Raw genomic sequence first — 13499 nt, 5'->3', positions numbered from 1 at the left:
AGAAATGAAAAACATATATATATACATATATATATACAGTGGGGCAAAAAAGTATTTAGTCAGCCACCAATTGTGCAAGTTCTCCCACTTAAAAAGATGAGAGAGGCCTGTAATTTTCATCATAGGTATACCTCAACTAAGAGAGACAAAATGAGAAAAAAAAATCCAGAAAATCACATTGTAGGATTTTTAAAGAATTAATTGGTAAATTCCTCGGTAAAATAAGTATTTGGTCACCTACAAACAAGCAAGATTTCTGGCCCTCACAGACCTGTAACTTCTTCTTTAAGAGACTCCTCTGTCCTCCACTCAGGCCTCTCTCATCTTTTTAAGTGGGAGAACTTGCACAATTGGTGGCTGACTAAATACTTTTTTTCCCCACTGTATATATATATATATATATATATCAAGGCATCAGACAGAAACACAAATTGCATTTCCAAACATCGCTTCCACAACGATGGATGATTAAAAAAAATATATAAAAGGCCTCTTGGGAGAGAGAAACACTGGCTCTAGTGTAGGCTACTTGTATTATGTTTCAAAATTAATTCCCATTGTACTCTTGTTTTATATTATTACTTTGCATTATCCCTGTATTATCCCGGTTTTATCTCCTTTACACTTTTTTAACTTTATTAAATAATATAATATATATACAGTATATATACACACACACACACATACATACATACATACACACATGTATGAACTCATTATATATAAGTGAGTGAAATGAATAAGTGAACAGACAACACTTCAAAAAAAAGTGTTTTTTTCCAAATAAAAACTAAAACAAGAAAATTACTTAATTGCGCAACACACACACACACACACACAAACATGCATTTGACTCCAAATTAAAAATATAAATACAAAATTATATTTTGAGTGAACAGATCAACACTTCAAAAAAAGCATCTACTAATTAAACATATATATGCTACAGATATATGCATAAAACAATGGGGGGGAAATCAATAAATGGAAAACATTTACTTCATAGCATTTACTCAGGTTGCTTTAAGATTATATAGATGTTTTTCCTAGAAAACAGCATGGATAATGAGGAAATATGGCTTTTTGTCTGCAGCAAATCAGTGAATGATCAATAATGAGTCAATAAACTGACTCATAAATGTTTAGCTTCAATAATCTTCCTGATGCCTATGTTGAACAGTGTTTGAAGTAATTGCTCTCTTGAGTATGACGTCTGTGAGAGATCACACCTGGGAATCGCAGCGGACCAGAAACAAACACACAACCTCTGAGAGCAGCGATGGTTTCACCAAAATCACCAGATCTTCCTCTAGTCTACTCTGAATATGTTTGAGACCTGTCCCGGAAAACACAATGTGACTTGTAGTTCTTGTCTTACAAGTACATTGCAAACACACAGTGACATGATGGACTTTGGGTTCGAGAAGAAGCAGAAGACTCGGTTTTGAGGGATCACTCTGATGTCTGTGTGGTGTGTGTGTGTGTGACCCCTGAGCTCTGGTTTGTGACGGGGAGCTCAGCTGAAGGCCGCGTTTGACAATTGGGCTAAAATTCTGTCTTTTCTTTCCCTGTCACGAACTGTCAGACCATGAGAACATCAGCAGCACGCCTCTGAATCTCTGCTCTAGCGGACTGAAAACCACAGATGGCCCTCACCAGAGAACTGTGTGCGTGAGCTCTAATCATGACTAAGCTACTGAAGTTTGAACAAAGAGAAAGTTGAGAATGCACACACACGCACACACACATGCGCACACACGCACGCACATAAAAATGCATTTCATTCCAAAGTCAAGAAATACAAAATTTTCGGACCATTAAGATGGTTTTACATTATTTTCTATTTCAATTATTGGATTACAGTACAAGGTTAATTTTAGTAGTAGTGTTAACTAAAACTAAAACGACAAAAAACACTTTCATTACTTATAAACTTAAAATAAATGTTAACTAATATAAAATTATATATATATATATATATATATATATATATATAAACTCGTTTTATTTTCTCATTTCTCAGTATAGTTTAACTTGGAGTACCAAAATAACTAAAACTAATATATAAAAAGTAATGAAAATTATATATACGTACTTGAAATTTAAAAAAAAAAAATACAAATGCACACACAACAAAATTACAAAAAGACTAAATTCAAAGTGGAAACAGAAAATATAGAAAAAATTATAATATAATTCAAAATCACACAATGTCACTTTTTAAACATAGCAGTGACTTTGTCTGATTTTTTTGACACAAATACAGTTCAGCCACAAGATGAGATCATAACCTTGATAGAGAGAGAGAGAGAGAGAGAGAGAGAGAGAGAGAGAGCAGGCCGTGTCTTGTGTCTTCAGCTTTGTCCCTGGAGAAAGCAGCATCTCTCTGCTCTGTGTCCCTCACCTGCACTTCCTCTGTCTGATATTGCCTTTAGTCCTATAATAACCCATTTTATATTCTCCATTTTGCACGGTGTCGTTCTCCTCCTCCTCTCTCTCTTTACCTGTCAACACACCTCACGGAGTCTGCTGTTACAGAGCGAAAGATCGGTGGTTGGAACAGCTGACTCTTCCCATCTCAGTGTGGCCTTTACACTCCGCCGGAGTGTGAGACACGTCTCCATCACAATCACAAACACTGCTATCTCACTATTCGGTTATTCTGACATTTCAGGTACATGCCGTTTTTATCTTCTCTGTAGGTGGTTGTGCTCAAACTCTGAAGGTGAAAGTTTGGGATATGATGCATGAATCCCAGCTGGAATGATGGAATAATAATTAATTCATCTCTAGGGCTACATGGTGTCTTTTTCAGCGGAGTGTTAATTTTCTAAATATTTCGTTACATTGTTGCATTACACTAATGAAAGTAACTTACATTGTTACTTTTCGAAATACCAAACAAAATAAATAATAATAAAAATACCAATATTATTTACTAATAAAATAAAAAATACAGTAAAATCGGTAATACTGAAAAATATTATTACAATTTAAAATAAGTTTTCGATTTGAATATATTTGAAAATATAATTTATTCTTGTGATCAAAGCTGAATTTTCAGCATCATTACTCCAGTCTTCAGTGTCACATGATCCTTCAGAAATCATACTAATATATTGATTGTTGAAAACATTTCTGATTATTATCGATGAGCTGCAAATATTGTGCTCCATCATGTTTTTTGTGAAAATTTGATAATTTTCTCAGGATCGCTGATGAATATAACCTTCAAAACAACAGTATTTACTTGAAAAAGTATTTATTAATATTAATCTAATTAAGATCAACACTTCAAATCTAACTACACTTCTTAATCTATTTAATCGAATCTAATCTACTTAATATTAACTGTCTTTCCTGTCACTTTAATGCATCCTTGTTGATGATGGATGGATGGAACGACAGACATAATGACAGAATGATACAACGATGGATGGACAGATAGACAGAACAAAGGATGGATGTATGGATAAATGGATGGATGGAATGATTCGATGGATGGATAGATAGATAAAACTAATGGATGGATGAAACGACAGACATAATTGACAGAACAATACATAGGACGATGCATGGAGTGATGGACAGATGGATGGATGGATGGATGGATAGAACGATAGACAGACTGACAGATGAACGGACTGATTGATAGAACAATACATGGATAGATGGATGGATGGACAGAAATAATGGCAGAAAGATAGATGCAACATTGATAGGTGTTTCAAACAGTGTGGTCAAGTCCATCTCAGCCAAGCCCCCGGTACAATTTTGACAGAGAGGAAAACCACAGAAAAAAATTTAATTGGGCTAATATTGGACTAATTTTGAATAGCAATTGGGCTGGTTTTGATTCGCAGACCTGGCAACCCTGATTTCAAATAGTTTGCTCTGCAGTTGCTTGGTGGTTGCTTGTTGGCCTAATTCAAAAGAGTCCATGCCCAGCTCTAAATATGGCCCACTTACCATTTCTTGCTAATCTATTGGACTTTCTTTCCCTTAAGTCGAATCACTTATAATAGCACAACTCAGCATGACACAGAACAATGACAGCAAAACCTCATCCATACACAAACACACAGGATTATGCCCATGCACCCACTAAACGCAATACTAATGTCACTTTACTGGAATCTAAACTAACTGGTGTTAATGCAGTAATTTTGCATCCAGTGGGAGTCCGCCCAAATCTGAATCACTAATCTCAAAAGAACCTTGCTGGCATCCTCTGGCCTGAAGCAGCATCCATTCTGCCAAAGTTAAACATGTTTATCAGCAAGTTTTGGTCACGATCTGGAATGGCTCAGCTTTCTGCTCCTGGCCCCTAATTTCGCAGGTCACTGCTCTGGATTATTAGCCTTCCGAATGCTTTCATTTTCCCTGAACCAGCAAATCTGTTGAGTTTGGTTAAGAGATGCGAGGAGTGGAAGGGGGACACAATGATCTCAGAAGAAGAGAGAGAGGAGCCCCTGTCATGATGACAGATGAATCTGCCAACTGCACGACACCTGCTCCCACAGCGACGGGCTGGTGGCCAATGAGAGCGAGTGGGTGGGCGCAGCAGGGTCCTGGCTGACTGTACACATGCATATGTATGAGTGTGTATAGTGCCTGCCGTCCCAGCAGGCTATGAGTCTGTTCCTGTTCTTCATTCTGGTGCTGCACAAAATTACCAAGCACATGCCAGGTAATAAGGTAAAGGGACGGGATATTGTGGTACAGTACAGGAGCAGAGATTTCACAGGTGTCTCTATGCTTGCTTCAAGCTCGACATAATTCTATATTCTGAGGCAGCTGTAATCTGACAATTTAATGTTCATACATATCTAAAGAGTTTAAAACAGGCAGAGAAAACATGGTGGAAGGATTGAAAAATAGATCAAAATTCAAGAGCTTTCCTAGACTGTAAAAAAAAATGTACAAAGTTGTAAATAAAACAAATATTATTGGAGTTTCAGTCTTTCTATTTAAAAATGTCACATGTAATTCAATGTTACTTGTCATTTCTATGTAATCATTTGTTAAATTTACCAAAAATTTGAGAAAATTGTTTCAAAGTACGTCGTACACCATCAGTGCAGTGGCGTTTGAAATTTTACACTAAAGCATTTGCTTTGCTTTCATTCAGTAGGAATTGCTTCAGGGCAGGGTATGTTGTCGACACACACACACACTCAGAGCGTGCAGAAGAGGAAGTCCTCGGTGTGTGTGTGTGTGTGTGTTTGTGTGAACACTGCAGCAGTTACTGACTTAAACTCTCACTCACGTCTCAATGCTGAACGCACACACAGAGCATTAACTAGCAGCCAGCCATTGCAGTCCTGCATCCCTTGACTTGATGAGTGAATATGATAAGAATGTCAAACAGCTCAAGCACACACTCTGCTCTGCCTCCATGTCTGAGCATCACATCTTCAGAGGATTCAAACACTGATGTACATGAGGGACATACAGGAGAAGCTCTTGGCTTGCCCTCTGCCTTCTCCTGACATACTGTCTTTGCATGCTTGCTTTCTGAAGCATTGTAGTGATTGCATAATGACTCTAGAGATGCCTCAAGATTTCCCTCCATGCCTCGCGACTCTGTCATATTAATCTATAAATCAAGAGGCAAGCAGGCGCATATGCATGACAAGCTGTAGATTAATTAGAAGAATTGGTGGCTATGTTTGGAATATTTTACACCATACAGATCTGCAGTATGATAAAAGTATCATGGTTTCACCCCTTTTCACTAATTGATTTCCGTGGCTTGAGGGCAATTTCTAGCTGATGAAAATGAAATAGGCCTAATGTAGTTAAGAATAACTAGAAAAATGTATATTTGCTATAAAAATGTCCATTAATAATTAAAAGTTCCCATTCAACTTTCCAGGATTGAAAATCACAGATGTTTCCAAGTTTGCCATGATTTTAGAAAGCCTTAAATTCTGCAATATGCAATATTGGCAAACATTAGGGTGAATTCAGGTAAATTGGAATGTTCCAACTATCCTGGTCCCATTATATGACTAATGAACTAGAATTAGGTCTAATATCAACTTGGATTTTTCCCTTTTTGGACTCTTGGAAAGGACTTTTGGACGTCTGTCTGTCCCCAGATAGCACACGTACGTCTGCAAGATGTCTGTTAAAGATCGCTTCATCTGGAAAGCATCTGCTGTGTACAAACATCTCAAAGACGTCTTTAAGATGTCAGTTTTACATACATTCTAAATCATAAACATCTTAAAGACATTTTCTAAACATCTATTTGACATCTTATGGGAAACGTCCTATAGAAGCATTGCAGATGAGCAAACACGTCTTGCAGATGTAAATGCAGACGTCAAATAGACGTCTATGTGATGTACGTATGTGATGTACGTAATTCAGACTGTCAACAATTGTACACAAAATTGTTTTAAAAATAATTTACGAGATGATATATAAATGCAACTCGCAAAAAAGCAACACATTGTGTCATTCCACTGCTTCAAACTTTTTTTTAGCATTGCATACTGAATTTTATTTCACATTTTTAATGGCACTGCAATTTCGCTGACCTCGCTGCACGCCGTCTCGACACATCAGCCAACCTGATGTCAGCAAAAACGAAAGCGCAAAATGATTAGCAGGTAGAGAGCGTGTTTTCATTGGCTGGCCGCTCCCCTGACTCTCTCGGCTGTTTAGAGTCCGGTGTGATTTCTCACAATGCAGAATAAGGGAATGGTGCCATTTCATGCATGGTATTAAAAAAAAGTAGGCATACAGTAGGCTAGTATTTCACACTGAACAAACCCTGAATGCTCGTTTTAAATGGGCGGGGAGGAGAAGGGAACCTCCATCTGCAGAAAAGCCGAGGAAACCCCGCCTGCACGGTGCATCCCCGTCAGGTCCCGAGCAATAAAGTGCCCTTTATCACATCTCTAACATTTAGACCGTTTAAACATCTATCCACCGCACTGCCTTATTTATATCAGATTCAACAAATAAAACTATTATGATATGAAGGCCACATAGTAAGAGTCCCGTTTATGTAACCAAACAAACAAAATACATTATAATAACGGGCTTTGTGATGGATTGAAGACACATCATGGAAGCTAAAAGATGACAATCGACCCCTGTGCGGACTGCTTTCATTTAAAGTGATCACACTGACATAAAGACACAAACAAGTGGCCACAGACACCAAAGGGAAGCCAACATGCGTATATATATGCAAGCCACAGCTAAAAAAATGACTATAATAGTTCAGCAGCAGTCATATGGTTACATACATGCACATATATATATATATCTCCTAAAATCCTGTATAAACGCAGTGTACATCTCGCATCATGACCAAACGCAACTATGAGAATCTGCACACAAACATGCAATAACAATACTTTAAGAACTAAAAATAATAACAATCCTTTTGCATGTCATCTGCATCAAAAGGACCATTGAAGAACATGTTCTGACATTTAAAAGCCAAATAAGTTGAAGGCTTCGTGTTATTCCAGTTTACACCTGCTCTTTGACTCGTGCTCGTTTACTTTTCAGTCTCAAACAGAAGCAAGCATCATCATACTGAGAGCTGAAGCATGAAAACGCATCTCAAATGAAGCCGCATTTCACGTTTTGCGCGATCAAACCGTTTGTTCAGGACAAGTTTCAATCGCGTTTGATTTGTTGTCGTACCTTGTATCCTAGTTTGCTGTGTTGTTCAAGGCAGGCGTGGCTGTGAAGCGCATGTTGCTGCTGGGTCATTCATTGAAGAACTGCTCCGCTTGAGCTGATGTGTATGATATGTGTGTCTCTCTCTGCGGGTTGACTGTTGTATTTCACTCTCTCGTGCAGTGGAAATACTCTCGAGCGCGCACTCCACGCAGCCTGGCGCGTCCTGGGTGGGGAGGGTGATACGCGAACGCGCAAGCGACTAAACACGAGAGCGCGCATTGTTTCATCTAAAAGGTGACAGACATGAAGGAAAATAATGAAGTCAGCTGACATGTATACTGGCAAAGTTTACAATCTATCTATCTATCCATCCATCCATCCACCCACCCACCTAATCTATCTATCTATCCATCTATCTATCCATCTATCTATCTATCCATCTATCCATCCATCCATCCATCCACCCATCCATACATACATCCATCCATCCATCCATCTATCACCTATCTACCCATCCATCCACCCACCCATCCATCCATCCATCCATCTATCATCTATCTACCCACCCACCCATCCATCCATCTATCATCTATCTACTCATCCATCCACCCACCCATCCATCCATCCATCATCAATTTGTTGTATCAAAATGTTTTAATTAAACTGTAATCACATTAAATACAAATTCAGTCCCATTAAACATGTCTTATTAGCCTACATGACACCCATGTCTGGTTCTTGCCTAAAAAAGACAGGTTTATGATGTCTGTATTTAATAGATTTGGCTGCTTTTAGCCTTACCCTCTGCCTATGGTTGCACATGTAATTTGTGTTCCAAACCTATATGCATTTCTTTCTTATGTTGGACACAGAAGACAATATTTTGGGGGGGAAATGCATCATACAGTGTCAGTGGGGTCCAGTGTGCTTTAAGCAATGTTCTTCAAAATATCTTATTTTGTGTTCTGCAGAAGAAAGAAATGTCACATGACAGGAGAGTAATTGGTCATTTTCATTTCGGGGTATTCCTTTAAGTTGCTCTAATTGAAATGGAATTGAAAAAGCATGTAAAACTAATGTGTAATCATTTAGCACAGACATTGCTCATTTTTATTTAATTAATATCCTGGTACATCAAAATTAATATATTTTCAGTTCCCACCACATTCTGTAAAATCCTGTTACATTATTTGATAAGTTAATAACGCTCTCTGCTGGTTATAATGAGAACTCGCAGTCTAGTGATGTACAAAAACATGTATTTTATGCATAGTTTGTTTAGTCGTAATGCGTATCTGTATTGTTCTTTCCAAATGGTCTCAGTTTTGTTAAGATGGAAACTATAATCTGGAAACTGATCGTTTCAGTGATAGAAGAGTTAGTGACAGTGATAGTTCAGAAGTCAGATCAGAAATGTCATTAATCATGAAAACCAATACGTCTTTTGTTCAGAAACATTATTCCATTTTATTTTATATAATTTTGTATTTTATAAAGTCAATAACATATGAAGTAGATTACCATCACACACAGTCTCTAACATGCACAGCATCAGACATTATGAACGAATTATCTAAAATCTTTATTTCATGTGATAATTTTTTTTTTTTGCATAAATGAAACATTGTTTGATGAAGTGTCTTTTTCGAGTCTAATTATAAGTCCCACAGGTGGCCAGCTAAACATTCTGAAATACACATTCTTACGACTGCGGAGACTATTTTCTTCAGAGAATCTTAAAAATACCAAATTGAGGAAACGAGAAAACGCAACATCTTAGTAGGGATTTGATTGGATAAATGCCACCCCCCACTGACTTACAGCCAATCAGAAACGTGTTCTGGGCACGTCGCCTAATTAATATTCATAAGCCAGGTATCCACTGTCTGTTACCCATATTTACCATCATAGAGCCAGATTACTATCGTACGTTATTGTTATCCGCATCGGTGTGTATTTATGAGAAGCGTCGATACCGCTTTAGTCTCATCTAAAACATCACATAAGTTACATGTTGACTTGAAAAAGCCCTCTGGCGCTACAATGGTTTCTTCCAGCAAAGTGAAAGTAACAGTTACAGGAGCCATATTTTCCTCAAAGTAACTGCGTCACGTTATCCTAGCACAAAAAGTGAGTATAAAAGGTCATTTTGAGACACAGAAGCTCGCGTGAAGATTGTATTTGGTAGATAAACACCTTTTGTAAAACGTTGTAAGCCCGATCAGCTGTGCGTCACGACGTCGCGAGGTTTGACGCTAACGCGGCTTAATGTTATCACTAACATATACGAGCTACGGTTTTCGCTTATTGTTGTACTGCATCGTTTAAACTATTATTATCGCTCAATCACCGTTTATTGTTTTTCGATCGTATGTTGCTGACGCCGTCTGTCCTGCAGTATAACCTCATCCACTGCTAATTAAATAATCATGAAAAAAACAACGAAAAATAAGAATCCTTTATAGGTAAGTAATAACAATAATGTAAAAATAAAACAATATTTATAACTAAAACAATACAACTCCACTGTAACAAAACCGAAGAATAGGGCTACACCACACAGCAGTCATGTTTAGAAACAATAAGCGAGAACACAGTTTCCTTTGTTTACATATAACCCCGTGGGTGTGACTTCCTCACATTACATTTGGTAAAGTTAAAGCAAAATGGATCATACCAAGTAAACCCTAGTGGTAGGGGAGCAAGAATATGAGTCAAAACCAGGAAATGGTAGAAACTACTTGTGAGCATCTTTGCTCAGACCTACGGAAGTTCTAAGCGGCCATGCATTATTTTTTTTTTCCTTCTTGTTTTCTCGTTATAACGACTTAATTTTCTCGTTATATCGACCAGCTCCAATCATAAGTGAACTTGACTTGTTCAAGAACATATTTTAATAGCCTTAGCCCATGCCTTCTGTCTTTGGTGTTTACACAACCAACATAGCGGGGTGTGTTCTGACTAAATTCAGTTTACTCAATAGCAACATTTATAAATACATTCAGGTTCAACATTACATGAAGCTAAATTACTGTGATAGAGTTTAATGTGTCTGAATCAGTGTTTCTGTTATTTCCAGTCAGAGTCAGTAAGAGGAGATCAGACTAATCAGACGCACCAGTGCAGCTCCGTGAGGACAGAATGAGTCAAGTACAAAAAACCAAAGATGGAGATTTTTCTCCGGGATGCAGGTACTCTCATTAAAGACAACATGAAATCTAACTTAATATTTTTCGCTAATACACTTTTCCTGGCTTTATTATTAAAAAGACACATTATCAAAATATAACAAGTTACTTTACATCTGAAACAGCTTCACTTTTCAGTTGATGTCACCAAAGCCTCTTGTTTGCTGTATTACAGTTCAGTTCAGCAGAAGAGCTCAGATTCAGCAGAGCCCAGCTGTGTGTCCGTAAAGAGTGACTGGTCTATGGATCCTCCACTACAAATGAAGAGTGGAGACAAAAGCCAGAGCCGCAGGTACACAATCTCAGGTGTTACCGTGCATTTCAGTATAAAAAGTGAAAAAGTGACGTGACATGTGGCCAAGTATGGTGACCCATACTAGGAATTAGTGCTCTGCATTTAACCCATCCTTAGTGCACACACACAGCAGTGAACACACACACACCGTGAACACACACCCGGAGCAGTGGGCAGCCATTTATGCTGCGGTGCCGGGGAGCAGTTGGGGGTTCAGTGCCTTGCTCAAGGGCACCTCAGTCAGGGTATTGAAGGTGGAAGAGAGCGCTGTACATTCACTCCCCCCACCTACAATCCCTGCCGGCACAAGACTCGAACCCGCAACCTTTGGGTTACGAGTCTGACTCTCTAACCATTAGGTCACGACTTCCCCGTATATATAGTATATACTAATATCATTAATTTGTGTACATTATGATTTGGTTTTTGCAGGAAATTTGTATAGTGAATACTGTTCTGTTTCAGTTTGGCTCAGCAGAAGAGCTCAGATTCAGCAGAGCCCAGCTGTGTGTCCATGAAGAGTGACTGGTCTATGGATCCTCCACTACAAATGAAGAGTGGAGACAAAAGCCAGAGTCACAGGTACACAATTGCTTATTGTTACGACCCATTTTTACTAGGGTACGAGACGAAAGAGTGATGTAACGGGATTCCGACCACAGCCAACAGATCACCAAAGACAAATGACAGTTTTAAATAATTTATTAAATAAGAATGAAATTAATGAAAGGAGCTTTAGCTTCGGAGAGGCCCATGGCCAAAATAATAAACAAAACCACTAATAAAATAAAGAAAAGATTTAGATGGCCTAATTATAAAGAAAAAAAGATACAATTCAACTTCCCTAACTCCCTAAACAAAAACACATCACAAAATTAGGTCAAAGTAAAGGGCAGACCCCTCCTACGCTCCCAGGACTTTCTCAGAATATAAAAACAATAAATCAGACATAGCAAGAACCATGTACAGCAACCACAACGCTGTTGGTGATCTGTTGACGGAGACGGAATCCGGAGCTCCTCACGCCACGGAAGCAAACGCCAGAGTGAGCTCCCTTGGGTTGGTAGCACCGCCCTTTTTAAAGTCATCTGCTTCAGGATTCGCCAATCACGTTCCTTGATGAACAGCCAATACCTGCACACATGCACCAGTACAGAAAACAACACCCACACAAATAACAATGCCAAGTATCGTAACACTTATGATCAAATTAACTGTAATGCATGGCCTTTCATGGCTTAATGGTACACAATCTTAGGTATTACTTTAAATTTCAGTATATACTAATAGCATTTCATGTGTACATTATGATTAGATTTTCACAGGGAATTTGTATAGTGTTCTCACATTAAATCGGTCTTTGATTGGAGTGTTCAATAGCAGTGTATAAATATTATGGGCCTGCTCATGGGTTCACATAATACAGTATAGATACAGAATAGAATAGAATAGATCTTTGTTGTCATTGTTGAACGAAAAAGAAGAAAATTCCACCAAGTAGTCAATTCATTAGCCTCACTGTACAAGCGGTTTATGGCTGCTATAAATTATGTAGCAATTGGGAAATTGTTTACAGAATTATTCAGTTAGTATCAATCTTAAATATCAAAGTATTTAATTATTTATTTTTTTATTTAATGCGAATCCTGCGACCCAGACCAGCTGTAACAGAATCCGTCTGTAAGAAAATAAAACATGACGAGTCTGTGAATCCACCACAGGACTTTGATGAAAGCATGTATCCTGGTGTCAGGTAAAATATTTTGACAAATAACAAAAATCGGTATGGACAAAATCAGTTGTTCTAAAATATATAAAATAATATTATTATATAGAGAACAAAATATCATTCTCTCTTTAAGGCACTATACATGTACCTCTTTAACTTGTGATTGTGTGATATTCTGTTGTGTTGGTTTTACAGCCATGACTCCAATTCTGAAATCCTCAAGACGTTTAAATCAAATCTGAAGAATAAGTTTCAGTGTCTTTATGAAGGAACAGCAAAGCAGGGAAACCCAACACTCCTGAATGAGATCTACACAGAGCTCTACATCACAGAGAGTGAGAGTGGAGAGATCAGTAATGAGCACGAGGTGAGACAGATTGAGACACAATCCAGGAGAGCAGCAACAGAGGACACACCAATCAAATGCAGTGACATCTTTAGACCTTTACCTGGACAAGACAAAGCCATCAGAGCTGTGCTGACAAAGGGAGTCGCTGGCATTGGAAAAACAGTCTCTGTGCAGAAGTTCATCCTGGACTGGGCTGAAGGGAAAGAGAATCAGGACGTCCAGCTCATATTTCCTCTTCCTTTCAGAGAGCTCAATCTGATGAAGGACAAAACACTCAGTCTTTCAGAT

The 13499-nt window shown here is 38.2% G+C and overlaps 2 protein-coding genes across 3 annotated transcripts in view; one reads left to right on the top strand and one right to left on the bottom strand.

Annotated features, from left to right (window-relative positions):
- The window catches only part of slc8a2b (solute carrier family 8 member 2b), an 82655-nt gene extending 74792 nt beyond the window's left edge, over positions 1 to 7863 (bottom strand). For both annotated transcript variants that reach the window (XM_016242511.1, XM_016242512.1), the window contains exon 1: positions 7672 to 7863. The gene's annotated coding sequence lies outside the window, so the exon portion shown is untranslated. The remainder of the gene's footprint in view (positions 1 to 7671) is intronic.
- A 1932-nt stretch (positions 7864 to 9795) lies between these two features.
- LOC107558814 (uncharacterized) overlaps positions 9796 to 13499 on the top strand; it is an 85221-nt gene continuing 81517 nt past the window's right edge. The window contains exons 1-2 of the mRNA XM_016242501.1: positions 9796 to 10115; positions 10730 to 10841. Coding sequence (XP_016097987.1) covers positions 10792 to 10841 — 50 coding nt within the window. The 5' untranslated portion in view covers positions 9796 to 10115; positions 10730 to 10791. The remainder of the gene's footprint in view (positions 10116 to 10729; positions 10842 to 13499) is intronic.

The sequence above is a fragment of the Sinocyclocheilus grahami genome, unplaced genomic scaffold, assembly GCF_001515645.1.
Source record: "Sinocyclocheilus grahami isolate Dianchi unplaced genomic scaffold, SAMN03320097.WGS_v1.1 scaffold661.1, whole genome shotgun sequence".
Lineage (NCBI taxonomy): Eukaryota > Metazoa > Chordata > Actinopteri > Cypriniformes > Cyprinidae > Sinocyclocheilus > Sinocyclocheilus grahami.
The sequence above is the reverse complement of the archived record's forward strand: the minus strand, read 5'-3'. Positions and strand labels throughout refer to the sequence as shown.